Source organism: Phoenix dactylifera, chromosome 2 (assembly GCF_051530095.1).
Source record: "Phoenix dactylifera cultivar Ajwa chromosome 2, Ajwa_hap1_PhDact_Kaust_v1.1, whole genome shotgun sequence".
NCBI lineage: Eukaryota > Viridiplantae > Streptophyta > Magnoliopsida > Arecales > Arecaceae > Phoenix > Phoenix dactylifera.
Window position 1 is genome coordinate 1,832,794 of NC_143191.1, and position 27,207 is coordinate 1,860,000.

General features: G+C 39.6%; 3 protein-coding genes and 1 long non-coding RNA gene across 8 annotated transcripts in view; 2 read left to right on the forward strand and 2 right to left on the reverse strand.

Moving 5' to 3' along the window:
- Positions 1-592: 592 nt before the first annotated feature.
- On the forward strand, positions 593-18,968 carry LOC103706097 (CLP protease regulatory subunit CLPX1, mitochondrial-like). Of its 5 annotated transcripts, none has more exons than XM_008790098.5 (15): positions 593-1,805; positions 7,101-7,162; positions 8,012-8,106; positions 8,235-8,314; positions 8,793-8,843; positions 11,606-11,680; positions 11,757-11,834; positions 12,494-12,550; positions 14,639-14,709; positions 14,818-14,917; positions 15,060-15,164; positions 15,385-15,447; positions 15,546-15,668; positions 16,776-16,919; positions 17,493-17,752. In XM_008790098.5, the coding sequence occupies exons 1-15, from the start codon at positions 825-827 to the stop codon at positions 17,562-17,564; spliced, it is 2,157 nt and encodes a 718-aa protein (XP_008788320.4). In that variant the 5' UTR covers positions 593-824; the 3' UTR covers positions 17,565-17,752. The 5 variants fall into 5 exon arrangements, with proteins under 5 accessions (XP_008788320.4, XP_088571024.2, XP_088571023.2 ...); XM_088714898.2 differs by lacking the exon at positions 17,493-17,752 and adding an exon at positions 18,836-18,968 and having other exon boundaries at positions 668-1,805; positions 8,235-8,318; positions 8,797-8,843; XM_088714897.2 differs by having other exon boundaries at positions 669-1,805; positions 8,235-8,318; positions 8,797-8,843.
- Positions 18,355-23,078, reverse strand: LOC103706096 (fructokinase-2-like). Its single transcript, XM_008790097.6, has 5 exons — positions 22,762-23,078; positions 19,619-20,029; positions 19,169-19,303; positions 18,871-18,987; positions 18,355-18,763 (listed from the first exon to the last, which is right to left on the reverse strand). The coding sequence occupies exons 1-5, from the start codon at positions 22,948-22,950 to the stop codon at positions 18,632-18,634; spliced, it is 984 nt and encodes a 327-aa protein (XP_008788319.4). The 5' UTR covers positions 22,951-23,078; the 3' UTR covers positions 18,355-18,631.
- Positions 20,029-21,622, forward strand: LOC108511281 (uncharacterized). The gene is made up of 2 exons (XR_001879388.5): positions 20,029-21,189; positions 21,390-21,622. It is a non-coding gene; the product is annotated as an uncharacterized LOC108511281 (long non-coding RNA).
- Positions 23,079-24,687: 1,609 nt separating the features above from the next.
- LOC103706095 (Peroxidase superfamily protein) overlaps positions 24,688-27,207 on the reverse strand; it is a 3,586-nt gene continuing 1,066 nt past the window's right edge. Inside the window, exons 1-4 of the mRNA XM_008790095.6 lie at positions 26,820-27,207; positions 26,311-26,499; positions 25,905-26,067; positions 24,688-25,264 (exon numbers count right to left, since the gene is read on the reverse strand). The exon at positions 26,820-27,207 is cut by the window's right edge and continues 1,066 nt beyond it. Coding sequence (XP_008788317.4) covers positions 24,867-25,264; positions 25,905-26,067; positions 26,311-26,499; positions 26,820-27,035 — 966 coding nt within the window. The 5' untranslated portion in view covers positions 27,036-27,207 and the 3' untranslated portion in view covers positions 24,688-24,866. The remainder of the gene's footprint in view (positions 25,265-25,904; positions 26,068-26,310; positions 26,500-26,819) is intronic.

The following is a 27,207-nucleotide window of genomic DNA, read 5'->3' on the forward strand; positions in this document are numbered from 1 at the left end:
GGCTCGCTACATATGCCATCATCCAGTCGGCCGTTCCATTAGCTTCACGATATACATGCATAGCCTGAAATGTAACACCCTCATTCACCATCATCCAAATATCGCGGAGCAAGGAATGAACTCCGCCGTCACTGCTCGGGCCCTTTCGGATTCAACTGATCACCGCAGCCGAATCACCATCCAGTAGAACTGAACTTGTCTGAAGCGCCTGCCGCGTGTAACACATGCCTATCCAGACCGTCCATAGCTTTGCTCTAAGAACCAAGGTATCGAAAATTTGACAGCCTTTTGTTGCCACCGCACTAGAGTTCGGGCCCCTGATGACGAATCCGATCCCTCCCCTCCTACCTCCCTTCGAGACTGAACCATCAAAATTGACCTTAAGGAAATTCGGGGGTGGGGGCTCCTAGGTAAAGAATACCTCATGTGGAATTGTCGAAGCAATGTGGGGCTTCAGATGTTCCGAGCTGCCAAAAATTTATAGTCCGAATCTGTATGGGTGATCTCTGCTGCCTGTGCACGAGAATAGACTGAGCTCCATCGCGAATTGCAGGGATAGATTGAGCTGGCCAAATATCCGGATGTCCAAGGTATAGCCACGGAAAGCATTTGGGCGATACCTGATATGCTGTACCAGTCCTTCGCTGGCCCAAAAAACTCAGCTCATGGTCTTCAGCTCGCCTGTGGTCACGTACGCCTGTGGTCACCTAATTCTCCCACCTGACTCGCTGCCGTTAACAATAATTGGCCCATGCTTGTTTGACCGTTGAGGCTCTTTCCACGCCGGTCCGCTTCCCCGTCTAATTCTCCCTCATTCAACGGCCATGATTCACACTCACCACATCATCAACCGCTACAATCTCGCCGGACCGCATCTCTCACCGGAATCTTGGATCCTCTCTTTCCCGCATAAAAACTCCCCCCGACCCCCATTCGCCTTTCTTTCCCTCTCTCAATTCAAGAAGATGTCAGTGATTCTCCGATGGAGGAGGCTGAGTGAGACCGCCGCGCGAGGCGTTGCCGCCGCCGGAGGTGGCGCAGCGCCCCGGCACTGGCTCTCCCAGCGGTCGCCGATCTGCACGCGACCCGGGGGGGCCGTCGCCATCGCCGCTGTTGGTGGGCGGCGGCGGGAGCTTCACCGGCAGGAGCGGAACAAGTGGGAGGGGGGTGGAGGCCCCGACGAGCCCACCCCGACCCGGCGGATCCGGGCGGAGGCCCACTGTCCTCGCTGCTCCAGGCACATGCAGGTCCTTTTCTCCCATCGCCCGCCGCCGCCGCCGGCCCCTGCCTCCTCCAACCGCGGCGGCGGGTTCCAGGCCGTAAATATATGCCCCAACTGCAAGACCGCCTTCTACTTCCGCCCCCATCGGCTGGTCCCCCTCCAGGGGAGCTTCGTCGAGATCGGGCGGGTCAGAAGGGACACCCCCGAGAAGGAAAAGGGCGGTGGAGGCGAGGATGATGAGGAGATCGGGAATCGGATAAGGTCCACGTTCTTGGAGACCCTGAAGGCGACGTATGGAGGGGAGCCGCCGGAGAATTGGCCGCCCATGCCGCCGCCGCCGTCACCAGGGGGGAGTGGGCTGGCGGTGCATGTGCCGCCGGGGCCACCGATGCCGCCGAATGTGAATGTGCTGAAGGTGGGGGGATACAGAAAGGGCGGGGGAGGAGGGAATTTGGGCGATGGGGGTGAGTTTGGTGGGAAGGAGTGGGGTGGTGGGTCGAATTTAGGGAAGGATCTGCCGACGCCGAAGGAGATCTGCAAGGGGCTTGACAAGTTTGTAATTGGCCAGCAGCGTGCTAAAAAGGTAGCTTTGTTCCCACTTCCTTTTAGATCGCAATGCATATATGGATATCCATGATTTAGGAGGATCTGGAGACAAATCCCTGAATTCTTTTCGTTGATACTTCTAAATAAATATCCAGTGGAATGTATTTGTCATTTTTGGTATAATTCTTTCTTTCTTTCTTTTGACGTCACGCTACTTATATGAGGTGTATAGCTTGAGTACTAATTCAAATTGTACTATCTGTATTTTTTTTTTTACCATTTTTGAAAGACTGATGACATGAGACTACAATCTAAGAAGAAAAGTAAAAAAATCTAATATTATTCTTTCAATGGGAAACACCTGAGGAAGGAAAAAGAAAATAACTTAGAAAATGGGATTCAATAAGCATGCCGTATTGTTGTTTGAGGGGTCCATGTTTTGCTGTTTGTTAAGGATTTCCATATCTGTAGTTTGGAATCCAATGCAAATTGTAAGATTCATGAGTTACGTGATTGGTGGCTCCGATACCATGTTGAAAAAGAAGAATAAGAGAAGAGAATTGTATTTCTGCCCATCCTATTATAATGTACTAGAGCAGCCTTTATATAGATTAGGAGGCTAACGAAGTTTGGTAAAACCGACTAAGTTTGGCACAATCAATCACAAATCAATCAAGGTGAAGTTTAATAAGGCCGTCTAACTTTGGCATAATCAATCAATTAATGGATTCTAACAAGACTAATGATATAGTGTTTGAGCTAGTTCATGATCCTTAGCTTAGCTAATATGATGATTGATTTTCTTTTTAAAGTATAATCAAATTCTAATAGAAATGTTTAAAGGCTTTCCTGATATATGCAGGATCATCCAGGTCTATGAAATTGGGAGTGATTTTGATTAAGTTATGAGGTCAAACGAGTTTCAATCATTCTCTTATTTTTTTTTTGTGGTGGATTCTAACTTGTTCTCTCCTCTTCCCCCTCTTTTTTCTTTGTTATTCTTGGATCCATCAGTTTTGCTTTTCTGTACCTAAGGAAAATTACACTACCAGATCTCCAATGTGATATTCTTGTATTCTTAAAAGTACCTTGCGGTCCTGCACATCTGAGTCCGCAACAAATCTGCATCTCTCGCTTCTTTTTTCATATATTATTAAGAAAATGCTTAAAAACCTTAAAGCATAAATTAATTTGAGGAGAGAGGTACCAGGAACCTAGGTAATTAGTGGGAATGGGAGAAACCAATCAACTATAGATGAGTATGTATTCTTATAATGAAAACAGAGCATATAGGTGGATGTAATAAGTGGTTGTTATTTTTTAACATAGGGCTTGACTAAAACATGCACAGGACTGGATACAATGTCCCATCTCTTTTGTTTCATTATATAATAATAAATGCCTAAATACATTAGCATTAGAAAGTTTAGAAAGTTTACTCTATTTATGTGAAGAGTAGTGTACAAGCACAACCTACCATCTATTGTACAAAAGAACAAATCCTTAGGCTGAGAAAGCAATTTCACATTCTTGGTTCCATATGTCATCTATATAACTACATTAAAGGGGAGTTCAGCTCCTCCAACACATGATGCATGTTGAAAATATGACAGCTGGGTTTGGACCCAGATCTATTAAGCAAGCTAGACCCGCTCTCTATATGAGAAGTGGAGGTGGAGGTCAGCATTTCCATTCTCTTGTACACCCCTCACCGCCCCTCTCCCGTCCCCACCCATTCTCCCGTATGGGTAGGACGCCCGATGATATGGTTGTCTGTCCGACCAAGCATGGCCCTGAGAGGGGAGGGGCATGGCCCGCCCTCCTATTTCTCCTCTTCTTTGTGCTAACACCACCACTACCATCCCCCTTTTCTCCTCCCATGTCTTCATCCTCCCTCACTACTGGAAACCACCACCACCAATGCTATCCTCTCCCTCTCTCTCTTGCTCCACCCTATCCATAGAATGCCGTACTGGCCCGTACCGGCTGGTACGGGCCGGTATGTACCGGTCCGGTTCTAGACCGGTACCGGAACCACTAAAAAATCGGTATTTTTCAGTTTTTTAGCCGAACCGGCCGGTACGGAGCGCGTAACGGCCGGTACGGAGCGCGTACCGGCCGGTACGGAGCGCGTACCGGCCTGTTCGGAGCCCGTACCGGCCGGTACCGGCCTCGTACCGGTGCCGGTTCACATCGGTATGATTTTTTGTTTTTTTTTCAAAGAACCATAGCGCCTCGCGCTGTGGTTTTTGAAACCACCGCGTACGGGCCGGTACGTACCGGATCGGACCGGCCACCGGTACGCCGATCGGTACCGGTACGGCGGACCTTGACCCTATCCTTCCTCCTTGAGTGGCTATCGGTTGCTGCTAGCCATCGGATTTGGCGTTCAAAAGGGTTCCTTTTTCCTCTCTGTTTCATGGCCGAGCTCTCACCTCCGCCGCCATCTCTAGTAAGCGGGCTCCGAGCTCGATCTCTCTCCCTCTCCCTCTTTCTATCCCTCTTCCCCCCACGGTTTCCAGTGAGGATGTTACCAGGGCCATCCTCTACTCACGCCTCCCCTATTTCGCCCTCTCGATGAAGCAGCAGAAAGACGAGCAGAAAAATTTCCATCCAGATTTATCGCAAATGGCACAATGAAGGCAACGAAAAATCTTGGTGATTTTATGAAAAAATAAGAAAAAATGTAAGACGAGCTAACTCTCCCCTACCTAGATCGGCTCTGTGGCATTCATTCCCATTGATACCACTGTATTCACTCGCGAACTCCACCTAGTTTGCTGCTACTGGTGTTGCCTTTCCCTCTCCCTCCCTCTCGATGTCGACCATGTCCACCTTCATCTCCGTCACTACCCTCATTTGTGCCCTTTTCGTCCTCTACCCCCAAATACTCCTTAGCTGGACCAAGCACATCACAGCTGGCTTAACTGTCCTCTCCGACTTACCCTGCCTTCCTCTTTAACCACCTCTTCTCACATTTGGCGTCGATTTAATGCCAGACACCTCCCATATGCGGATGTTGGTGGAGGAATTGGGAAGCTAGAGGTGGTGGCAGAGGGGGCATGGATTGTCGTCGGAAAAGAGAGAGTGTGGGCCTAAGGGAAAGAGAGTCTATGTAAAGTCTATCTTTCTCTCCTCTTCTTCTATATAAAAGAAATCTTCTTGCTCCGCTCTATTACTGCCTTTTTACCCATTTTAATGCCTGGGTCCACAAGATTAGATGGATCAAAGGATTGGCAGGTACATAGGAAGGTACATTTCTATGAGCACGGAAGATCGGGACTTGATAGATGCATAAACTTTTCCTCTCAAAAGCATTGGGCTGCATTTCTTAATGATCCTACTGAGACCTTAGTTGGATTTTTGTGCTTTCAGATTGTAGACTCGTGTTTGACTCGAATTAATTGTGAGCTGCATTTTTCAAACCTCATTCCTTGGCCAAGATATTCTGTAATTTTTGAAATACTATTTAAGGAGATGTAGAAAGAGTTGGGATAATTTTAGAATTACAAATGTGGTTCCTTAAATTATTAGGATGGACTTTTGAAGTTCAAACACTGCAAATCCCACTCCCACACGTTCCATCCTTTCTTTTTCCCTCTTAAATGAATCATGATGACTCTCCTATGTTCACATCTAGAGAGAGAGAGAGAGAGAGAAACATAAGTTCAAGTTTTTCTTTTTTCTTTTTTTTAATCATGAATAATAGAAATCTAGACAACTACATTAAAGGGGAGTTTAGCTCCCCTCAACGCATGCCACATGTTAGTGGAGATGGGATGTGATAGCCGGATTTGGACCCGAATCCATCAAGTAGACCGGATCCGCTCTCCATCTGAAAAGAAGGGGTGGACTCCTCCACCATACTCCTGTACACCCCATGACAGCCGAGAGCCTCGGCCCCCCCCCCCCCCCCCCCCCCCCCCCCCTCCCTCTTTTCCTCTCCCTATGGTCGGCCAAACACCACCACCATCAAACCCTTGCCTCTTTTTTTTTCTGCTATTCAATTTATCCTGCCACGTAGTGTGGGATATTTTCTAGTGGATTATATGGATCAGTTTTTTGTTGTTCATCAGTCATGACCTATGTGCCCTAGAGTCCTTGGACATTAAACTTGGCAATGGCTTCCTAAGAAGAAACCCTTAGATACTAAAAAGATCGATGCATAGACATATTCCCACACTCAACAAACTAACCTATGTCTTTGTAACTTAGCTTGTGAGTTGTGACACACGAAGGGGATTATATAGGTATGGATGAGAGTGAATTGAGCTAGTTTGAACTTAGGTTGCTAAAGCTTAAAACCTCAAGACTTGGGCTTGGCTCTGGTTTAACTCCTTTAGTCCTTTCTTATCTCGTGCTCAGCCTGGCTCAGATCAGGCTTGACACCTCAAAGCTCACTTGGTCTAAGCTAATCTTATCCAGTCTCTTCCTGTCTCAGGCTCAGTAGTCTCTCAGTTTCTTTTTAGCTCAAATTCAGTTTAACTCAGCTCACCGATACAGGTTTTACTTGATCCAGTGCCACATAATGTGCAATTCTAAAGCCCAAGGCTTAATATGACCCAAAAAAATTACTTCCTTTTGCTTATACATAGGTCAGAACGTAATAAGCTTTCCATGACTTACTGGAATCTCTTAGGTCATCAGCTATGATCTTATAATATAAAAATGAGCATGGGTCACCTAAGATTAGTCCATCCTAGCTTGGGTTATGCTTGTTATGTTATCAAGAGGACTCAACTCAATATTATGAGCCCAGAATATGAGCTCAAACTTGACTCATAATAAGTCTGGATAGCTTATTTCATTCATCTTTATGTTATATAGAGTCCACTTTTTTGGAAGTTTGCACAATTTAGAGTTTTCTTGCTTGTTTTCCTTTTTTTGTTTCAGTATTTAGTTACTTTGAAATACTGATGCTAATCTTTACACCCTGGGACTAAGCATTATGATAATTTAAGATGGGTTGGTGAAAATTCATTTTTTTTAGAGGTTCTATGGCACCTTGAAAGGCAATCAATTTTTTTACATTATAAGTTTTCAAGACTTTTTTGCTGCTGTTTCTTGGGTCTCGCATGAAGAATGTGATTATCTCCATCTTTGTTTCTCTAATTGATCGTTTCCTTTCTTGCTAGAGCAGTGACTATACTGATAATTTTCTAGTTGTATGTACCTTTGTCTTTTTTGTCCTTTTATTAAAATTTTTGGATTTTTTTTGGATCAAACAGTCAGTAAGTTATTTTGGAAAATATTTTCTGTGCTTTTAAAGCAATGAAAGTTTCTGAGGCATTTTGTCCTAATTGTTTTTCCATAATTCACCATCATGTTGCAGGTCCTATCTGTGGCTGTCTACAATCATTATAAACGAATCTACCATGCATCCTTGCAGAAAGGGTTTGTTATATCCTCGTTTTCATTCTTGAGTAGCGGTGGCATTGGGTTGGGTTGATTTAGGTAGGGTCAAAATCCATTTTGTAATTGGGTCCAAAAAATAAAACCTGTGTTAACTCATTTTTCACATAGACCTGTATGCAACCCACCAACACGAGTTAGTGCTTCACGTATCAATTATATACTTTTATAAATAAAACTGAAATGGGGCCAAGAGTAGGGAATCTAGGATTGTGAATCCAAACACACACACACACACGCGTGAACACACATGCAGAGAGAGAGAGAGAGAGAGAGAGAGAGAGAGAGAGAGAGAGAGAGAGAGAGGCAATTAAAGTGGAAAAGGGAACACGATAAATCCCAAACATGGTCTGTTCCACTTTTATTTTCAGTTTTTTCTTCTCTCTCTTAACTATGAAACATACGGCCTTCCTAATCAACCAAATTGAGCCTCAACTAGATTACTGGTATCACTGTTCTAGTGGCCTTATGTGGGTTTAAGGACTTGTCCAACCCATGGGATCCATTAGATTCGGCAGACAAACCAAGCCTGACCCAATTATAATCAGGTTGGTCTTGGTTAGCCTGAAACAAACCTGATTATAAAAAGAAAAATCATTGAAACCTGTTTATTTCAGGAGAATTACGGCGGGTTTGTGGAGTCTGGGTCAGAAATTGCCACCCCTGTTCTTAAGAAATTCTCTTATCACTGACATATAATTCATGACAATGTCATATTCCTAAACTGCTGAATAATTTGAGTAAGATTTAACACTAGCCTTTTTCAGGTGGTAAAACTTGGGTGATTGCTACTGTTTTGTTCCACACTGAATATGCTGATCTATTATCCAGGTCAGCAGCTGATCCAGGGAATCTCGAGGTTAAAATTGATGATCATGTGGAGCTAGAGAAAAGCAATGTGCTCTTGATGGGCCCAACTGGCTCGGGTACAGCTTCTTTGCTATAATTAAGTGTTTTAATATATTATTGAAGTGCCTGAGGATTGTTTTTATTAAATTTTCTGGGCTTGATGGTTGGCCCTATTTATGCATTGTAATATTATCTGCAAGGACAGGGAAGACTTTACTTGCAAAATCATTAGCCCGCTTTGTGAATGTACCATTTGTTATTGCGGATGCGACAACATTAACACAGGCAAGTTTTTCATAACTGTCTTGTCCTTATTTTATTGAGAATACATAATTTCTTTTCCACTCATTTGCATAATACCTATCTTCTAACTCATTATATGTTTGTATATGTGTTTGAACTTGCTGAACCTTACCCCTTGTAGTATTTCTTTTCCCTGATCATTCAACGGATCTTTTTGGAATTATAATGTGGTTTTCTTATGGTCATCTTAGCTGATATTGAAAATATTGTTCATTTCATTTGGGATCTTCTAATCATGGGTTTATTTTATACATTAAACAATTTGTTAATCTTTTCATAAATCAATTGGTACTGATGTGTATATCTCTAGCTTTTTGGCTATCATTAGCTAAACAAAACCAAAATCCACACCATTTTCTGAACTTTCTACTTTCATAGTTGTCAAGCTGATGGAAACCTCCTAACCTTCTTAGCCTGGGTTTTCTCTACTGTAAATTAAAGTTTGAAAATCTCTCTGCAGGCAGGTTATGTTGGAGAAGATGTCGAATCAATATTATACAAGTTGCTTACGGTATGATTCTGGATTATTCTATTCTTTGTTTTTTTGAAAGTTATCGTATATGCGAGAGTAATGTCATGTTCTAAAAATAACTTTGCATTATGGTCCCTAGAAGTTGGTCTTTCTTAGGGGCCTACTATTATTCCCTTGAGAGTTCTAGTAATACAGCATGAACCCCAAGTAATGATGGACATGATGGCATTTGAGTATTCATTGGCATTAGAAGGTTGATATTTTAAACATATTTGGGAGGTAAATGTCATAAATTTCTTAGATGACACTTGCCTATTACTTTAACCATATCGAACCATGTTTATGAAATGTACTTTAACTATTACTTTATAATATTTTATCAAATAGTATTACTTTATAATACTTGAGAGTTGAGACTGTTAACTAACCTTTAGACTGCAAATGCTTACGCTGCTAAAACCACATGCAGCCCAGACCATGCATGACCCAAGAACAAGTCAAAATTGTCTCATCTATTAACAAGTCAAGAGAAGAAAAGAAACAGGTGGTATGAAGAAAAAATTGGCCTAAATGGGGATTTGAACCCATGACCTTTTGATACCAACCTTGGCGAATTAGCTCCCACTCTATTGATTTAAAAAATATTTTCAGGGTCGAACCCAGTTGTAATTGTCAAAAATTGTTGGTAGAGCTTCCATGTAAATGACAATTTAATTGACAAATTTGTGAAGATTTTAAGGTTTCTCTAGCAAAACCTTAAGGCTTGGAGCTAGTTAAATGGATTGAAAAATGATACACAAGTTATAAAAGGGATTCTTAATTCATTTGTTTAATATTAGCCAATTTTAAATGCTCTATGTATGTGTATAAACATATTTTAAACAAATAAAGATTTCTTCAACTAAATTATAGGGAGCACGAATTGTTTATCACCCTAGATATCTGTGATGTTAGCTATTTGGCAATATAAATTATCATGAATTTCATGACAAAACTGCAAAAGGGACATATAACTATGTTTACACATCAACAATGTATTTTAGGAGTTGCAAAGTTATAGGTAGTACTGTTTGAATCTCGAATGCTATGGGTTACTTTGATTTATAACATTTCATCCAATGTATTTTTTTCGTTATCATGATCAAAACTCCAATCCTCATAAAATAAGGCACAAGAAAACCACTAGGGGAGATTCCAGACTGTTGGAAAAGTGTGATACAAGAAAGCATTTTTCTGCTTGGGATATATCCATGTGTATTAAAGCAATACATGTTGACACAGAATGATACACATTAGTACAGGGTGGCACACAGGTAAAGTGGTACACATTTCTGTGCCCTAAGGACAACCTTTTAGCAAAATACTGCTTGTGATTATGATATGATACACATCCACTTTTTTTGAGAGCGAGAGAATATGTGCACTTAAAGTTTATAGTGAAGCAATAATAATGGCATAAGCTGGAGAATCAAGATTTCCATTTTACTGAACATGTTAAGTGGAGATGGAATTCTAGGGTGTTCTGTCTTATGGTACATTATGGAACATGACCTCCCATACTTGAATGATTGGAAAGGAGTAAAATTTTGTAAATTGTCCTTTTGGTGCAGAAGGGTGGTTCGCTGATATATAAATTTGGTTAGGGAGAAAAGAACAATTTGAAGGAGTACCATGCATCATAAACATGGAGATAGAGTCCACTTTTTTTGGTTCCCCTTGTTTTGGGGGTGACGAGAAAATAATTCTAATTTGGCCCTATGGGTTTCCCTAGTGTTTTTTTTTTTTTAAATGTGTGTGTGTGTATTTATGTTGGTTCTCAGGTCTTTTAGCTATCTGTGCAGGGAAAGGAATCGGTGTAATGTTTAATGATTTTTTTTTAAATCTAAAAGATACATGAAGATTCCACCATAATAAAAGGGGCTATGGAACTCTTGGACTATTGAAGGTTGAGTGGAATCCAATGAGGTAATGTTGGTTTTATTTATCTGAACTGAAGCACATGGAATGGTTTTCAGGTGCGGGGGTGGGGAAGAAGGGCTCTCCAGAATAAAATAAAATAAAATAAAATATCGAGTATGGCAGCACCTAAGAAGTGGGTGCTGCAGCAAGTTTCCTAAGAGATTACCAAACTGATGCGGCAACCTAGGTAGAAAAGTTGGTTTGTGCTCAAACTTCTCTTGGCCTTGTGTTTGTTATTGTAGGATTGCTATTTTCAGCCAGACTGCATGCCATATTCGTGTTTTGTTGTGTTGTAGTTGGCTTTAAGATTTGTTAGGTTTCTGAAATCCCAGATACTTTATGACGTTCTCTTTGTTATCTGAAGAGCCTTATTACATCTCCCTCTTATTAAGAAAAATGGTAAGTATATATATCCATTCCACAAACTGTGATTTCCTCTCCTTTTTCTGTCAGAAAGATTGAAGTTTAGGCCAAAAAGGGGAGTGCATTATGATATGATATAATAAGAGTCTGTGCATTGCATAAATCATGCACAGACTTCATTGCTGCTTTTTGATGAAAGAAATAGCTGGGAGTTCTTATACTTGGCCTTTTCGTTTACACCTTTAAGTAGATATATGTGGGGATTCAATAGTAAATTGCATACTATTGATACTAAGATACAACTATTAGCAGATGCACCATGCTCTTTTGTCCAAGACTTCTGCACATACTCTGTGCTTTCAAATCAACTTTAGCAACTTTCCGGGTATATTTACTATTATTTTATCATCTTGCTAGCACTTTTTATTGGTAGGTTTACATGTTCACTCTTCCACTTCAATTTTTGTCACTGTGTTTAGGTTGCTGATTTCAATGTGCAAGCAGCTCAACAAGGGATAGTGTATATTGATGAAGTTGATAAGATCACTAAAAAGGTTCTATGATTGATAAAATCATTTGTTATAGTTGCATCTAGATAGCGTTATTATTCAACAATATTATCTTTTGCAGGCTGAAAGCCTAAATATCAGTAGAGATGTATCTGGTGAAGGTGTTCAACAGGCATTATTAAAAATGTTAGAAGGAACTGTAAGTCTGATATCATGCATTACATTGTTGATTTGGTTTCATTTGCCCTCTCTCTCTCCCTCCCCCCCCCCCCCCCCCCCCCCCTTCTCCTCTCTCTGTCTGTCAAGTTTAACTCTGAAATGTGCTTCATGTAGATTACTTGACCCTTGGTGCATGCCCTGTCACTGTATTTTGTTATTTCCAACAATAACAATGGAATAATAAATTGGAATAATTTCACAACTTGCATCTGCATAAATTGTTTTCCTTTCTTCCATACATGACTTGCATAATTTCTCCATTTTTTAAATAAGTTTCTCGGAAACCTGTTTTCCATTTGTTCTATACAATCTTTCTTTTGTTACAGTTGTTATATCCAAAATGTTTTATGTCCAAAGACTTGACCAAAAATTATTTCTGGAACCTATACTTTTGAACTTAACATTGCTAGATTATGGTTTAAACTTTAAATATTACTAATCTTATTTATTTTTTAAATATGAAAGTAATTTTGACTTATGTGATGAATGTATTCTTCTAGTTTTGAAAGAAAAAGGAAAAGAATGCCTTATTTTGAAATGAATGAATACTGTCAGTTATAATTATGTTAGTTACTAAGTTTGTGGTAAGTGAGAGCCTTGTCTTATCTTTTGAATTCAGTTGAACATTTTATTGACCAGATAGTCAATGTTCCTGAGAAAGGAGCTCGCAAGCATCCTCGTAACGACCATATACAGGTATTATAAAAATTATACATTTAAATGATGTCTGTGTTTTAAGTATTGTATCGGCACTCCATTTTTGGAATCTGGACCCGCATGTTTATTGTCCAAGTTCAAGCTGCTCCTCATAGGATGACCTGGATTTTTTTTTATCTCCTTCATAGTCTGGGTTGCATGCACATATTTCACTTGTATCATGAGTCATGACCATTCATTTTTACATCAAAAACCATAGCATCTTTTATTCTTTCCTTTTTATAGGTCAAAGTTTACTGAAAATACTGGTTCATGCTTTATTGTCTCGCAGCTGTAGATTGACATGGTATATGGTTGAATCTTGAATTATTGTGCTTAAAGATTATTTGAACCTCGTTTTCAAGTTATCCTTGTATGATAAAGATTTATCATCAACCAAACATACCAAGGACCATAAAAAGACACCTACCCAATTCAGAAGAGAAGGTTAGACTAGTTGCATAGATTTGAAAAATATTTTTGAAAAATGTTTTCTTGCTTTTTCAGAGCATCACCCCTTTAAATAATAGATTATTGAAATTAGTTGCATTATGGATTGAGGAACTGGTACACAGCCATCCTAGATTGGACTGGTGAGAGACTGGGTCCTGGGATGGCTACAGGAACCCAGGTTCATTTGAACCCAGCATCCCAATGTCCTGGTTGATATCAGCTGGATCAACTGGGTCAGTGACTGGGTTAGCCTGTGCCAACCAGATCAAAGCTGGGACTTGGTGAAAAAGCCCAAGGCTCTGTCTCTAATTTCGCATGAGAGATAGAGAAGAAAAGAGAAGAGAGAGAGGAAGACGGGGAGAAGAAGAGCTCAGCGTAGGTTTTTGCAAATATTTATTGAAACACCAGTGCTGTGGCCAGCATTGGTGGCATTAATCCAAATAATAGGCTCAAACACCCTACCATAATCCTAAAACCTGAATTAATCGGGGCTAATGGCTTTATTCACTCCTCAATCAAGCAGTGCCTTCTATTTCCCATTAGTTTCAAATATTTCTTTCTGTTTCTTCTTATTATTGGTAATTATTTGTATTAGGGCAAGGTTGGGCCTGGGAATAGTCTTCAGTACACAACAGATCCATAGAAGGATTTAGTAACAAATAATAGCATAGGATGAGATAGTTTAATGAACATTGTTTTCATACATCAAGTAGAAATGATGATGCTCTCTCTCTATTTTTGTCTCAGAAATATATCTGATTAGAAATATTCACAAAAATGTCTTTCTAAATATAGTTTAAAAAGGGAATATTTCACCTGAGAAGTCTTGGGGAGAATCAATGTCAACATAATACTGCAAATTATAGATTCTTTAGCTTACGAAGCCATAAATGCCCAGCCTATCCTAACTATTTAGAGTCAGCTTCATGGAGATCCTCATTTGCCATGTAGTCCTTTTTGGAGTACCTCCAATGTTAAGTCAAGCTTCTCCATATCTTTCCTCACGACTACTGTCTGTGTACCTTAGGACTTTCCCTCCTTCCATACAACCTTCAACACCAATTTAGTTGGTTTATGAAGCACTGATCTAAGATTTAGTGATGATTGGTATTAACAAAGTGCCGTAAACATTGCAGTTCATGGGCTTCTATGTGGAATTCTTAAAACAAGAAAATTGAGCATTCACCACCAAAAAAGAAAGGAAAATCAATATAAAATTGTCTTCATATACAGCTCTACTATAATATTGTTGATTGATTTATATTTATTTTTAAAAAATCACATGAAGTGCCTTGTCCACTTGTTCCTTGGTTAATAGTTTTGCACAAGCTCTTGAGTAGTTATGAAATTGCCTTTTTTTTTTAAAGCTTTGTTTTTGTAAGTTTGAAGCCAATAATTAAATAAACTCTGATCAAGTTTTGCTTCCCATCTTTTTAAGTGTCTCAGCAATCAGTATTTAAGAGTCAAAAAAATAAGAGAAAAGATGATCTGAGCAATCAAGTGTAGAGTCAGTTTTCAATTATTCTTTGGGTTTGTTGTAACTTTGCAGTAACATGACTTCATATTTGAATCACTTCACAGATACTTTAGACTGGTTTTACATGTCTTAAAAACTAATGCTTGTGCTTTCTGCAGATAGATACAAAAGATATTCTTTTTATATGTGGTGGTGCTTTTGTTGATTTGGAAAAGACTATTTCAGAAAGGTAACACTAATTCATGATGTTAGATATGTGCATCGGTCTTCTCTGAAAACTCTGGTGCTTGTACCATAGAGGAGTTTGAGGAAGGACTGATTTTTCAATATTCAACAGACGGCATGATTCTTCAATAGGATTTGGTGCCCCTGTACGTGCAAACATGAGCACTGGTGGGTTGACCAATCTTGTAGTGACATCATCCTTACTGGAATCAGTAAGTATTCATTTTAAACTTTTTTATTTCATTTCTAGAAGTGTACATATCTTTTTTTTCCCATGCTTTAACAAAGCATGAGCATTTCTTCTCTTACATATCTCAATACATTTAACATGGAAGAAATATATTATTTTTGTAGGTTGAAAGTAGTGATCTTGTAGCATATGGTCTCATCCCAGAATTCATTGGACGCTTTCCAATTTTAGTTAGTTTGTCAGCTCTAAACGAAGACCAACTTTTTCAGGTAACTTCCAATCTGGACAGCATCTTCTGTAAATGCAGTGCTCACCTAAGCTGGGTTCTAGCTTTCATTTAAAACTTTATTTTTGTACTAATTGATAGAGTTAAATGAATATCTAATCAAACTTAAAATGGTATTTTTTTCATTCACTCACAATTTGATGCTGACATTCGAAGCTGTTGGTGTGAAGCTATTCACTTAATTTAACCTGATATGACTTCAGGTGCTAACAGAGCCAAAGAATGCTCTTGGCAAACAATATAAGAAACTGTTTAGCATGAACAATGTAAGTGTGTCCCATTTATGTAGACGGTTTAGCATTCATTCTATGTTCCTCTAAAATAAGCTGCTTCTTACCTTGGCTTTCATCGTATCATCCTCCAGGTTAAACTGCATTTCACAAAGGCTGCTCTTAGGTTAATTGCAAAAAAAGCAATGGAAAAAAATACAGGTGCACGAGGCTTAAGAGCTATTTTAGAAAGTATTCTTACTGAAGCTATGTATGAGGTATGTTTGTTCGCTAATATTAATATTTCTTTCTCTTTTCTCTTTTGTTTCTAAAATTTTACCTTGTTAAGCAGTAATTAAAACAATTGCTTTAAAGTGCTCCACAACGTACATTCCAATTGACTTAAACCTCTAAGAAGCTTATAGTTAAGACTTTGAATGTGCAGGAGACTCCTGAAATTATTTTTGAACCTTTGATCATAACTCCTCAACTTCAAATTGAGCTTGGGTTTGATGCCTTTAGAACATGTTTGAATCTAAAATAATAGCAGAGAAAATTAGTTACCCTTTAAAATATATTTGCAGTTTAGTCTATGCATGTGACACCAAGTGGATATTTATATTTTCCCTTCCCATAGGCATCAAACATTGTTGAGCAAGTATGACCTGATGGTCTGCTAGTCTGTCTGAATCAATAATTCGGCCTGGTTTTACCAGCTTTGGCTGAATCTGAAAAGTGGGCAGAGGTTGAACTGCATGCACTTTCAAGATCGTAGACCTGACAGAGCTAACACAGGTTGGATCAAATCCTACCTTGGATGTAATGAGGTCAGCTAGACGTAAGCAGAACTTGATATCAGAACCATTGGATTTACTCCTATTCCACATTCAATTTCAGTTCCCAAGCTGATGCTTTCTCTTGGCCTACACAATTTTTCCCTGCCTGACCTGATAAGCAGGCCTGTTCTGGACCCTTATCCATTTCAAAAATTTTAAACCATGTTGGATTTTGTTTGGGCCCATGCATATTTATAATGATATATTTGTTTTCTTCATCTTGTGCTACTAGAGAGGAACAAGAAAAGCTAACCATCTAGGTCAAATTTCTGCACTAGCAGTGCTATGGCAGCCTATGCCTCTCCAAATACATTTGAAGCCTTTTTGCATGCCCATACTGATTTCATGCATTTTAACCATTCTTACGATCTTCAATTCAGTAAAAAAAAATTTAAAAGATCATAAATATATGTAACTGGTTGATCCTGTTAAATTCTGGGGAAGTATTTTAATTTATGGGGGTCTTCGTTTTCCATAATTGACATGAAATTAAAAATTTATTGGTGCCCTTGGTGGTACTCCATTTTCTTGATGCACATTTTTTGCCAGATTCCAGACATGAAGACAGGAAATGAGCGAGTAGATGGAGTTGTGGTGGATGAGGAGGCCATTGGTTCTCTTGACAGACCAGGATGTGGAGCTAAAATTCTTCAAGGAGATGGTGCATTAGAACACTACCTTTTACAAAATAAGGTGAAGGAACCACCCCACCCCCCCTCTCTTTCCCCTTTTCTTTTTGAGATTTAGGAGGAGATAATCCCCACCTTTTATACCCTATACCAACCACATCCATAGGAGCCCGACTCCATCGGGAATTGAACCCTCGCCCCTTACCTAAGTAGCAAGGCATGATACAATCCAAGTGCTTGGATGCATGAACCTTTATAGGCCATTTAGTAATGTTCATGTTTTGAAGTTTAAACAATAGGAGTAACCAAAAGCTGATTTTCTCTTTCTTAATATATGGAGAAAACTAGTGTTTCAAGAAGGCTATCATTATTTTCGAAGCCATATTATGCATCAAGTGCATGCAAATGACTCATTGGTTCAAGTGAAGATTTACTAAAGTGAATGAACCTCTCACCATTAGGCACAAATTAACTTCCTGACACGTCCTTAATTTTGGAAAAAGAAAAAACACATTTCCTTATCACCAGCCTCCAAGCTTATACCATTCTACCGCTGCTAAAACATATTCCTTCAATCTTGTTTTTCTAGAGAAAATGTTTTATCTCTTCAGTTTGTAACATAGAGTGGTGACTGCAGGCAGACACTAACCAATTGGAGGGTGACTTGGAGGGAGAAACTGAGCTTGCATCCAGAGCCTTCAGCTTGTGATTTTTTGATCAACTTCATTAACCTGAAATGCCTCAGTTTCGCTTGTTTTGATGTAATTATCATTGCTGTAAACAAACATTCCTTTTTAACAAATCCTTGTATACGAACATTGCTTTTCAACAAGCAATGTTATGCTAATTTAATGTACATGTACCATTTCTCAAAAGCTTTGCACTCTATTGCGCAAATCATCTCTCTCTCTCTCTCTCTCTCTCTCTCTCTCTCTCTCTTTCTGCCATTTTTTCAATTCAGAAAAAAAAAAACATCACATGCAACAAGCACATCAGTCTCAACCTCAAAACAGCACTTCTCTTTATGCTTGGCACCATAGGTTTCAACCCTAGTAGCCATCAATTCAACTGTTTGAATGTCGTGTCTGACACCACTTTACTCATATTGCCTTGCCTGACTCATAGCTGTAGTTGATTTAATACTTGGTACAAACTTGTAGATCATTCCTTGATTAAGTTTGTACTAAATTTACAGCAATGCCATTCCATTGAACAAATTGCAGATCGATCCCTATATGCACCTTCAATATTTATCAAGAACTTCTGAGCTTTTCTTGTTTTGCTGAGGTAGACTATTAAAATCTTCATTGGTGGAGCCATTTAACCATGAATATAAATAGAACAGTATTTAGTGGGTTCCAACTGATCTGGTTGGTAAATGATCTAAGTTCAAATCCTGCCTGAACCAGTGTGGTTGGAGTGTTTGGTTGGAGGGTGGTTGAGTTTAACCCTCTCCTATTTCAGAAAAAACAATATCTAGCTCACAGTTAGGCTGTTCATTTGAACAAAACAATCAAAGACCCCATTGCATTTCAGCCTTCTTAAAATTTAGTATATGGCGTATGAGCACAACATAATTTGATTTAGGAAGAGGCAGAACAAAACAATTGATCAGTTACAACTATATCTGCAGTATTCTCAGAGTACATGGTTATAATAGATGTACCATCATCTGACCTCATTTTCTTTACAAACCTAGTAACTAGGAGAATGCATCAAAACCAAATAACAAGAAAGCTTTAACTTCCCTTAAGTGCGTCGTTGCACTTCGAGGCCCTACTTTCCCTTTGCAATGAGCTCCTGAGCCATGGATGTGTTTGGGAGGGCTGGAATCGCTCCTTTCTGGGTGGTGCAGATTGCTCCGCAGGCATTGGAAAATTTAAGCACCTCCTTCAGCTTTTCTTCATTCTACAGGTACAAAGCAATAGTTACTGTGAATAATGACAATGATGCTAAAAGATTATATACTATTTATTACAGTAAAGAAGCTGATTACAGAGGGAAGAAGAAAGTACATGGAAGAGGGAGTCGTCTGTGGCAATGGAAACCAGAAGGGAACCAACAAAAGCATCGCCTGCGCCTGTAGTGTCCACTGTGTTCACCAAAAACCCAGGTATCTGTCCTTTGAAATTCTACACATTTACAAATAAAAAAACAACAAAGGGAGAAAGTCAGAACCCACTAAGTTGAAGATATAAAATTTAGACACTTTTTTGAAACATATGCTACCTACAATTCCAAGCATGTATAACTTTTTCCTTTTATTAAAAAATTACTTCAACAAATACCAATAGGATGTTAAGGACAATATACCTTAGTGAAGTACCTGCATCCCTTCTCACCATCTGTGACAATAAGCATCTTCAACCCATCATACCACAGCTTCATAACAACATCCTCGCTCTCTGGATCTCCTTGTGTCAGGAAAGCCACCTCATCATCGCTAACCTGCCACAACAAAATAACCAAAGTTTAAAATTGAAAACCAACTTCGTACCTCATCATCTGGATGCATTTCAAGCAACATGAAATCTTGGATGATTGCATTTAGTAACATAAGACACCACTACAAACCAACTTGCAATCCATATATCATGGGATGCCACCTTCCGTCTTTGCTAGAAATTCAGCTTTGTCTTGGCTAGCAAGACAAGAGTGGCCATGACACGCTCGGCCAGAGCATACAAGTGAGGCTTCCCAACATAATATCACCAAATTAAATTTGTTAATTTTTTTACATACAATGACTAATATATTTACTACCTTGATGAAGTCAGCCTCCTTCCAGATGCTCATAATTCCATCTCGAGCTGCTTCCTGAGATGGCCATAAGGGGAGCCTCACGTTGGGGTCGTAGGACAAGAGGATGCCAGCCTCCTTCGCAGCACGCATGGCGGCAAGATGAGCAGATCGGCAAGGCTCAGCTATGAGACTAATGGAGCCATAGTGGAAGATCTTGGCGCTGCGAATGAGGGAAAGCTTGAGTTCCTTCTCAGTCAGGAGCATGTCTGCACTGGGGTTGCGGTAGAACATGAACTCCCGCTCGCCATTACTCTTCAAAGTCACAAAGGCCAGGGCGGTGCGAGCATGGGGGTCGAAGAGACAACCATCAGTGTCCACCCCACTTTTCTTCAGTATGTCAACTAGCATGTGTCCAAACTCATCATCACCAAACTGCAGGGATGGAAGAAAAGTGTTAGAGAACCAAACATATGAATCACTTGGCACTGGTGGAAACAGAAATGAATAGCAGATAAGCATCTCTTTTCTACCAACGTTTCTACTACTCATTGCTACATAACATTGTCACTTGCATCAATAGTAGCATCAGTAGAAGTCTAAATTTTCTGAAAAAAAATTAATTATTAGTTTGCAAATTGAGAACATTTGGCAGATTCTATTCAAAATTCTCTCTTCATGTGATAAAGAGCAGAACGTGCTGAGTTCTGGGTCTTAGCATTGGAATACATTTCTAGTCACTATTCTCTTCTACTGCTGCACCAATTATTCACTTTATTCACCCAGATCTTTAAAACGATGTAAGTGACAAATGACTTGATCCACAAACTTGCAGTAGTTGCCAGGAGATTAGGCACACAATACGAACACAATTTAGTAATATAATACATTGATGAGAAATATGAACAAGCACAATAAAAGTAAATGTTAGAAGCATCCTTTTTTAGGTAAATTAGATGTGTACCCTAGTATCGAACTGCAATAGGTATTTACTGACTCATGATATGTTTCAGAGATATTAGTATCAGAACATGTATATATTCAGGTGTGAGAGCAGAGGCCGCAGATTTCTCCACTACCCTCTCCCTTTTCACTACCTAGCAACACTGAGCTGCATGGAGTATATGTAATGGATAAGGTGATTGGAAATTGAAAAACATGGCCTAAGGCAATGTTTGTTCAATTATCCTATCCTTTGTGATCTACCAAATAGCTGGGAATTAGTAAAGAAGGTGAAGAGAGGAGCTCGAGGAATTGGGGAAGAAGCCTTATTTCCCTCTCCCTATTTTTTGAGTTATCCAACTAAATGTGGTTCAGAAAATGAGCCACTACATCTGCATGTACCATCACACAATGCTTCTACAATGCCCCGGTTGTTAGATATGAAATCCAAGGGCTATTATTTATTATTTTCACCGTATGTTATATTGACATTTTTACTGTTCATTAAACTTAAATAATTTCCATTGAATTTTACAGGAAAAAAGTCCAGCTATTGGGCTTGTGTGGGCAAATTTATAGCTGTTGAAACAACAAATTATAGTTTCCAAGTGAGACATCTATTTATTTGGATCTCAGTGTCTTGATCTAAACAGGTGATTTCTTATCCAGTATCTAGAAAAGCTCAAGATTGCTTTTCCAGTATCTAGAAAATCTATATTGTGGCTCGCAAGCCTTGTTAAGTCAGCTGAAGAACAAAGAAAAGGAAGGGGGAGAAAGAGAAACTGCCACCTTATTGTCCTCAACAGATGTCCATGATCATCATGACTCCTAATTATTTTTCCGACTCATTCAGGTATAGGGCCCCTACATGCATCAAATCAAAGTCGTCACATGAAAACAAACATGTATTTACGCTATAGACTGGGGTTCTCCATCTACTTTTGCATGGTCTATTGGTCTTTGCTTATGATGAGCATGACATGGTTTAATGTTGCTTTCAATTTTTATTCCATTTTGACAATGGTGGCATTGTGTTAGTTTTGAATTATTTTAGTAAGAAACAGATTACAAACTTGGATGGCCAAATTAACAGCCGCTGCAATCCAATAGCCTGGCAATGACGACACACTGGCTTGTTTTTTTTTTTTGGTACAGCAGGGACTCACATTGGATATAGCCCATAAAACCAAAAAAAAGTACAGAATACAAGAAAGGAGGAACAGACACATAGTTCTTCCATACAAAACTGTCAGAATAATGAGCCGTATAAGACGCTACCCAGTATGCAGCACTATTCCCTTCTCTGTAGACATACGCACATGATGGTTGAAATCAGGTACGAAAATTTATTATTAAGGGCATGCAGCTAGCCGGTATGACCAAATGAAAATGCCGAGTCCAACTTGTATTTGACGCGAAGGTCAGCTTATAAAAATGTTGCCAGGTGTTAGTCTACTTATGCCCACTAGTAGGCATGAGATGCACATCATTTGAATGGTATCGTATCTTAATTATATTGCCTAATGTTTAATAACTTATGTGATTGCATTTCATTTTAATATATAATGAAATTCTCTCTCTCTATATGTATAGATATAAACTGCAAGAAGCAATGGACCCCACACCAAGAGTTAATAATTCCTCGTGGTTCCGGCGGGTTGTTACTATCCTAATGCTTTAATTATTTAATATAAGAAATATAGTCAAAGCACCGAACTTTATCTTGGCGTTAGTGGGAACCACGGAAGGTGCCGTTCCTAGCCGTCCGTCTGATAGATTTACCGCCATGAAATGAAAGGGCCCACCTCACCTTATCAATTCGCTCGCATGACGTGACTTCCGACCGGATCTCCGATGAAAACGTTTGCCCTCCGGCGATGGCTTCCGTCACATCCGATCTAGATCGGACGAGCCAGAACAACTCCGACGTGACTTCCGACCGGCTCTCGGATGAAAACCCACGCCATACGTTTGTCCTCCGGGCCGGCGATGGCTTCCGTCACCTCCTATCTAGATCGGACGGTCCAGAACAGCTCCGATCTCGACATCAGCGCGACTTCCCGGAACCCAGGGACCGACCGACGAGTCACGAGCTCCGGTCAGGGATCTCGTATCCCCACCGCCGGTGACCGCATATAAAGAGAGTAAGAGAGAGAAGCGTGCGTGCGTGCGGGTGTTGGTGGAGTGGAGCCAGATCAGATCTTTATGTGGGGAGGGACGTTTACCTTGCCGACGAAGGCGGAGCTGCCGCCGAGCTTGGTGATGGCGACGGCGACATTGGCCGGAGCGCCGCCGGGAGCCTTCACGAACCCGCTGGAATCCGCCAGCGACATCCCGGCGACGTCCGGCACGAAGTCGATCAGCATCTCCCCAAACGAGACCACCAACGGCGCCCCCTCCGATCTGTTCGCCATCTCCTTCCTACTCGATCTCAATCTCAAACAAGGCCACAACAAATGGAGAGAACTTCAAACAACACCAAAAAGAGAAAATAGGTGAAGAGAGGAAGGAAGGAGAGATGACGGGGATGACAGGGATGGAAACAGGGGTACTAGAAAAGATTTACAAAAAAAAATAAAATAATAATAATATTTTTTTAAAAAAAATAGTGATTTGTAATTAGACTTGTTAAATTATTCAACAAACTGAATAATCTAATAACTGATTTAAAAAATATTTATATCTTCAACGTGCAACCATATAAGTTCTATATCTTAATATATATCAGCTTTTTTTTTACAATCAGAATCAAAGAGGATGGGTCAAGTAGAGGTTCGGGACGAAATCAGAGTGGATCTGCGGTAAAGCGGAGCCTCCAGGGGTATGGCGGCTAAAATAGATCAACGTCTTTCATGCAGTGCCAAATATTGCAAAATTATTCCAAAGTTTGAGACGAGAATTCACCAATTTTTCTGAATATGAATGCTTTCAGCTGAAAAAAATTGGTAAAACTTTTTTATAAAATACTGTAGATAGATTACTTTTCTATCCTTCTAGGATGATTCTCATATTTCATGAGTCGCCACGTGGGCTTCTGCAACTGATTTGTCTATATTCGCTGCAAAATTTGGCAGATAATTCCTTGTTTAACTATATGTTTTTATGGAAAGTAGATTCTAAGGTATTGATCGAGGGATGAGGAGAAGATTATGGCACCTTCTTTTCCTCACGCTTTCGGGTTGGCTCTTGGGGTGGGGTCCAATCTTGCGGTAACGGCATTTGCGGCGGCGATTTGCTGTCCCGGCTTGAACAGCAAAGGGTGTTTCCTTGTATAGCCTTCGATATCAAGGCCGATGCTCCGTACGATCAGGATTGCAGGGTGGAGGATTTATTTAAGGGTGTTCCCGCCGTGTATTACGAGCTTTGGAAACAAGCCCTTTTGCACGTGAGGTGTTTGGTTCGGGGCGACGCGATCGAGATCTTTGTACTGCCGCTCGGTGGTCCCATTGGTTCTACTCATGTTTATATAAATAAATATTTTTTATGAACCCCAAGTTTATATAAATAAATATATATATAGTTTTTATTATAAAAGATTATTTGTTTACTCAACTTCTACAGCAATTATTCTTGTATATAATATTTCATGATATTAACTTATATTATCAAGAGTAACTAGGGGTTTAATATTTATCTCATACTCATGATTCTTTTGATAATTTCATACATTCCAAGAAGTTAATGTGAAGCGTAATAGGCATAGCTAGCATAGTTACAATATGTAAAAAATAATAATAATAATTCTCAAACTATTTATGGTTACAATATGTATGTATATGTGTATATGCATACATATGCATGCATATATGCCTCCCAACTCCACTTCTCAAGCAGCCTCCGCCAACTTGATTATATTAATTAACCAACATGGAATGGCTTGGTGTTTGACATTTTTTTGTAAAACCAATATGTTTCTTAGCCATTTTGGGATTAAGTTATTTAAGCCAATGGTGCCCTAAAGAGAGGACCAGTTTAGATGTTCAAAATACTTCTCTTGTTGTCTCTGTAAAATATTAGTTTAGAAGATCAAATGGCATGTCATAATCTTCTTATGAGAGTGATAGACATAATAACATACTCACTTACATGGATGCAACAAATTGATACTTCCAGCATATACAATTAGAAATACGCGAGAAGACTTTCGATTAGGACACAATCTCTCTAACCATCATTTTTATCTTGCTCTGGCCATGTTTTTGCATTGGTGATCAGTTGATACTACAATGCAATACAACATTATATCTCCATTTTATTCATGTAGACATAAAGATAAGATTACATAGATTTACTTCAAAGCCTAAGCTTGAACAAGTGAAACAACCAACCATTAGTTAACACTGTGGCAATCTAGCCTGATCTCTCCTTCATCATCTTCCTTAACATCAAGCAAACCCATGTTGACCATTGCCTGCTGAAAATTGAAGAAGAACATGGCTTGATTCATAGCAAAAGCATTGACGATACGTCGCGTTTGGCGGTCTGCGAACAATGACTGGTCAGAGAACAGCAGGCCCATTCCCCTCCGCAGTGCATTAAAATAGGCATTGTCAAATGAGTTCCTCGTCGGATCAAGAGGCATTGATGCATTATCTCCTTGGCTGCATGTTCTTGACATCGTCTTCGCAAAATTTGAATCTAAGTTTGGATCAACATCATGGGTGGAGTCGAAGTGGCTAAGCCGGTGCTTGAACGAGGAGCACCTTGCTGCACCCAGAGTGTGAGCACCTACAACAACAGAGGCAGGCAATATTTGAAGCTATTATCAATTCAATGACTAAGAGGCATGCATGCTTTCTCTTGAATGGTCCAGTAGTGGCTGCTACAGTCTAATACAAAAGCCAATCAATAAGAGACTTCCAAAGTGACTATGGTATGCTGTACCATCTTATTATGGGAATGATTTAACCCTTAGCAGCAGTCTAACTCTGAATTTATGTTTTAAGAACATTAAAAAAAATGAGGGATATTTTAGTTTTCATTTAATTTTTATTGTATATTGTTCTTTTGTATGCAAAAATAGAATTCTTTAGGAACAGATTGATGTTTTAAGGGAATCTAAAATGAAAATATGAGAAGAGAAGGAAAAGGATCATAAAGTTTCACCAAAGTATAAACTACCATTTCTCTGAATTTATGGCTTATATATACCTTTCAAGGCCAATCCAAACACAGTTTAATATTTTGGCAAATATCATGACTTTGTGGTGCATTTAAAGACTGAATTTCTGATTTAACGCACATCCTAGGCAAGAATTCCTCTATTCGATTTCCTCCTAAAAGATTTTGACCTTTTCTTCAGTCCATATGCAATTTAGTTTCACTACTGATGATGCAATTGAACAGTTGAAAAACATATAATATATACCAGATAAGGCCACAAGCTCCCAAACGCTAAATCCACGCTGACCAAACATCTTGACAAGAGCTGTGGTGTTTAATGTTGGTGCAGGCAGGTTGATGGTGTCTTCTATTTTGGATCTTCTCCCATCCTTTCTTCCTTTGGGTATATCATACACAGGACCTCCAGACTAGAAACCAACAATGATATCAAAGATAAAGGTCAAAAACAGACAGATCAGTACAAAATAAATAAATAAAAAAACAGGACTATGGCATGAAACTAACATCTGATTACTTGTTGAAAACTACATAATGATAAGGCAAAGGTCATGAAGAACAGATTAGGTAAAACTTAGGTTATGCTACACTACATTGTATCAGTGCTCACTACTAGTTGGAATCAATCAATACAGAAGAAATATTTGTCATACAAAGAAAACTGCATCTCTGGCTGCTAGTGCAAGGATATCAGCACATGAAACAACTCCAGGGCACTGATTCTCAATCATTTGCTTGGCTTGGTCAATGATCTCGTAGCCACGTAAACTTAGGTTTGCAGGAGAGTCTTTCTCTGCTGTGTTATCCTTCGTAGAATCAATAAGAACTGATCCATCACACCCCTACATCCAGATGAAGAGAAATCTTTAGAACAAACAGTTCGAGTAAATAATATCCAGCGAAGATCTCATGATCACTGGCCTACTTTCAATTTGTCAAGAATTCAGACTGTTCCAGTCTTTCCTACTCATTTAATTTTTTTTCTATGTAGTATTTGTTTCTGGAAGCAGGTTGACAAGGCGAGTCGTCATCCATTAGTGAATCAAGGATTCAATTTATTATGCAATACATAGATTTTTTTTGGCAAGTCTCCTGAGTTGGGTGCATTATGACCTAAGAAGTGTGCATGTTCACATGAGAAACTAAATAGGATAAAACAAACCTGGATAAAACAGTCATGGAAGTGCATTCTCAGGAGTCCAGCAGCCAGAGTAGGATCCTGACTTAGAGCTTGATTCACAACATTTTTAACAATTGGCTCTACAAGAGGACAGCTCAGAGCATAATAATTCATGGATAGAGCATCTACACCAAGCCTAACTCCACTCATTAGGACCTCAATTAACATTAACAGCTTCACCACTTGAGAAGGAACCATCTTCAATATTTTGAATTCCTCAAAGGATGCAGAAAAGTGGGAGGTGGCAAAAAGGATGCAATACTATCTTGGCTCGTTTAGGAGTCAGAGACCATGAGATGGAGGAACTTGAAGAACAATTGCGATTGCAGCGACTGGAGAGGGAGGCAGGTGTATATATATAATTGTATTA